Source organism: Austrofundulus limnaeus, unplaced genomic scaffold (assembly GCF_001266775.1).
Source record: "Austrofundulus limnaeus strain Quisiro unplaced genomic scaffold, Austrofundulus_limnaeus-1.0 Scaffold60, whole genome shotgun sequence".
NCBI lineage: Eukaryota > Metazoa > Chordata > Actinopteri > Cyprinodontiformes > Rivulidae > Austrofundulus > Austrofundulus limnaeus.
Window position 1 is genome coordinate 1,508,773 of NW_013952462.1, and position 3,295 is coordinate 1,512,067.

The following is a 3,295-nucleotide window of genomic DNA, read 5'->3' on the forward strand; positions in this document are numbered from 1 at the left end:
CACACACACACACACACACACACACACACACACACACACACACCTGCTCTGTCCATCAAACACCCTGCATGCCTCATCTTCTATTTTGGTAAATGAAAGCAAGCCGAAGCTGTTCTCGATTCACATTAAATTTGGGTCAAACGACCAAATTCTGTTCAGCAAAAGTTTCAAAAACGAAATAAATCAAGTAAAAACAAAGTTCACAGGTTAGAAAACAGCTTCAGATCTGCAGTTTGAAGTAAAAGATGTTTTACCACGATCTCTTTACTTCCCAGTCTAGAAAGAGTTACTATCAAGGTGACTATGATGGTTCCAGGCGACTGGGCAGGAACGCCCTCTATGTCTCTGTTGCTTCCATCATCATTGGCGTCCTCATCATCGTCATCACCTGCATTGTTCATTTTACCACAGTAAGTCTGACAGCTCTGTTTCTTTACCATGGGGTTCTGTGTGAAAGTTAGAAACAGTCAAAACCTGTTGTAGATTGGTCTTCAGTTTGGATAAAAAGATTAAGTTGGACCAGATTGACGAGCTAAAGTTGACTTTAAAACTAATTTTTTTCAAGTATACATAATTTATTTTTGTTGTTTACCTTAAAGCATGAGTCAACTTAAGTTTAACAAGTAATGTTTGTGAAACATGGATTGAAATATGCGTGGCATGGCAGAAAAACTACATGATGCAAAATAAATTCTGTGTTTAACACAACAATAATTATTAAACAAAATGAAAAATTTTTTGCACAACCTTACTTTTCTATGATATGGTTACTATAGCTGAGTAAACGTCACACGATCCATATTATTGTTTTCACTGTAAATAAAGATAAWAGACTTTTATGTAAATTAACACTGGAAAAAGTTTTAAAATATTATTCACATGAACCACTTACAACAACATATTTTTAGACTAAAATTATTGGTCTAGTTCATTTGATCATAAATAAACTCCTTTTTTCCAAACTGAGTTTGTTCAAATAATTATCTGCAGCAGGTAATACACTTATAACGTTTCTACAGAACTCCACCTAAAATAAAATTTAAGCCATTTCTTAAAGCTGTAACATATTTACATCGTTACAGACATGTATGWGGCCTGAAGGAGAAAACAAATATAACCCTTTATTTATTTGCTAACCTATATTCAACTGGGCAAATCCCACTGCTCTGTGGGGGAAACTGGAGTACCTGGAGAAAACCCAACGCAAGGAAGAGCAGAATATGCAAACTRCATAAACATTAAGACCACAGGTCTGAAAGGGAGATTGAACCCAGGGCCTCCTTTATGTGAGGCATCAGTGCTGACCACTGATCCGCCATGCTGCCAAAAGCTGTAGGGATTCTTTATAATGAAAGGCAAACTGTACTCTTATTTTTAATTGTTTTCTTTGTTTTCCAGTTGGAATATTAACACCAAGGGATTGAAGAAGAGGGGAGAACAAATATAAAACACTTGTGGTATTTCTGTCTGGACTGCCTCAGGTGATTGGTTCACTTCTTCCACCTTCCTCAAAGGACATGTCCACCATTTACTTTTTCAGTCTCTCMTATCCTGCTTTTCAGTTGGACACCAAATGACTCTGGACTTTTCTGTGCTTGATGTCATAGATCGCATGAGTATTCTTAATTTTTTTTTACTGTTTTTACTTTGTGTAAATTAGATTTATAGATATGAACTCAGCTCCAACTCTGAACCTTTAATAAAACAAAATATGAGAATCGGATTCCTGTTGTCTGCTCTGCTCCTACAGAAGACTTTGTGGGTCAGTTTGACCTCAAGGGGTCCTCCTGAGAACCATTTCAAGGAGTAACCACAGTTCAGTCTGCCTCCATCTATAAAGAACTTACTTGGGACTCTGGAACTCGTGCCTTTGGACCTCCATCCAGTCTTGACGTCCTGACACCCTGTTRTTAAACTGCAAAACAGATTTCAAACTGTAAGAAAGAACAAATGTATGTTAAATAAAAATACTTCTCCACCAACTACTTCGCTGGATTGCTTTAAACCAGCTTCTGTTCTCACCGGCAGCTGACCACTTACTTGATTTCTCCTTCCCTTCAAAATAAAAGCATTTATTTTTCAGACCTGCTTCATTTTGAATCTTTGTGGCTCACAACTCTGAACCCAGGGACAAAAACTTCCATTAGGATGAAAGGCGTTCCTTTTGTAGAAAAAACTCAGAGGCATTGTGAATTTTAAAGRGATGTTAAAAGACTGCAAAGTACTTTTAAAACCAAACTGACAGATACAAAATCATCAGGACAAGGCTGTAGTTTACATTGTCTTTCATGTAAGCTCCAGGTTTTGCGAGTGTAATTAAGAAACAACAATTCTCAGATTGAGGTGTAAAACAGGAGCACTGACAGAGGGAGAGAGCTGTTTGTACGTTTGATAAAAACGGCGGAGTTGACTTCAAAAGGCCTGAAGAAAGATGTAAGAGAGCGGAGGGCTGGAGCTGTGCAGCTGCACTAATCTCACCTTCATCAAACAGTCATCAGAACAAAACCTTTGGCGTTCCCTCACCACAAAGTTACTGCCAGAAAWTTAACAAAGGAATGTTTTTGCACCTGTTATTATTATACCACACATTTGAAGTGTTGGAAACAGGATTCTTTTGCAAATAAATAATACAAATGTAGTGCAAGCAGCTATCATCGGGGTCCAAGCCATGTTGACCCTGATGGGACCCTGCACCCCTTTTAAATCTTGTGGGGATCGGTCTTTCCAAGCTGTTACACCCCAGCTGTGAAATACACTGCTCCAGTCGATACGCAGCCTTGATTCTATTGATGCTATAAAAGACTCTGAAGACTTTCTTTTACAAACYGACTTTTGGCTAAGTTGTTGGAGTGTTTTGATTCTACCCCGTTTTTACTTGTACTTTTTTTATAAATGTGATGTTTTAACTTTTTTCTTGCTTWTATTGTCAACCACTTTGTGATTTTACATCTATGATAGGTGCTGTAGAAATAAACGTTACTTACTTACCATGATGATACATGACTATTTTGTTTGAAGCCTTAAAGTCTCAGTAGCTTTTTGTGCCACAGTTTTAAAGGTTAGGTCTTCCCTGTTTGGTAAAGTTTAGACCTTTAGGCATCACAACACACTTTTAAATTGTTATATTTATCTGAAATGCTTAAAGCCAATTAATTGAAATTTGAAAACTGGCATTCATCAGGCAGCCAGGGTCTAATAAGAGTCATTGGGCCTCACGCAAGAACATGTTCATATTCTTATCCTAAATTTCTCTTACTTTTGTTCGTACAAAGGGTTCGTACGAACATGCCACGTC

The 3,295-nt window shown here is 37.5% G+C and overlaps 1 protein-coding gene across 1 annotated transcript in view; it reads left to right on the plus strand.

Moving 5' to 3' along the window:
- The window catches only part of LOC106518404 (transmembrane protein 233), a 3,500-nt gene extending 1,418 nt beyond the window's left edge, over positions 1-2,082 (plus strand). Inside the window, exons 2-3 of the mRNA XM_014009689.1 lie at positions 276-410; positions 1,399-2,082. Coding sequence (XP_013865143.1) covers positions 276-410; positions 1,399-1,410 — 147 coding nt within the window. The 3' untranslated portion in view covers positions 1,411-2,082. The remainder of the gene's footprint in view (positions 1-275; positions 411-1,398) is intronic.
- Positions 2,083-3,295: the final 1,213 nt, after the last annotated feature.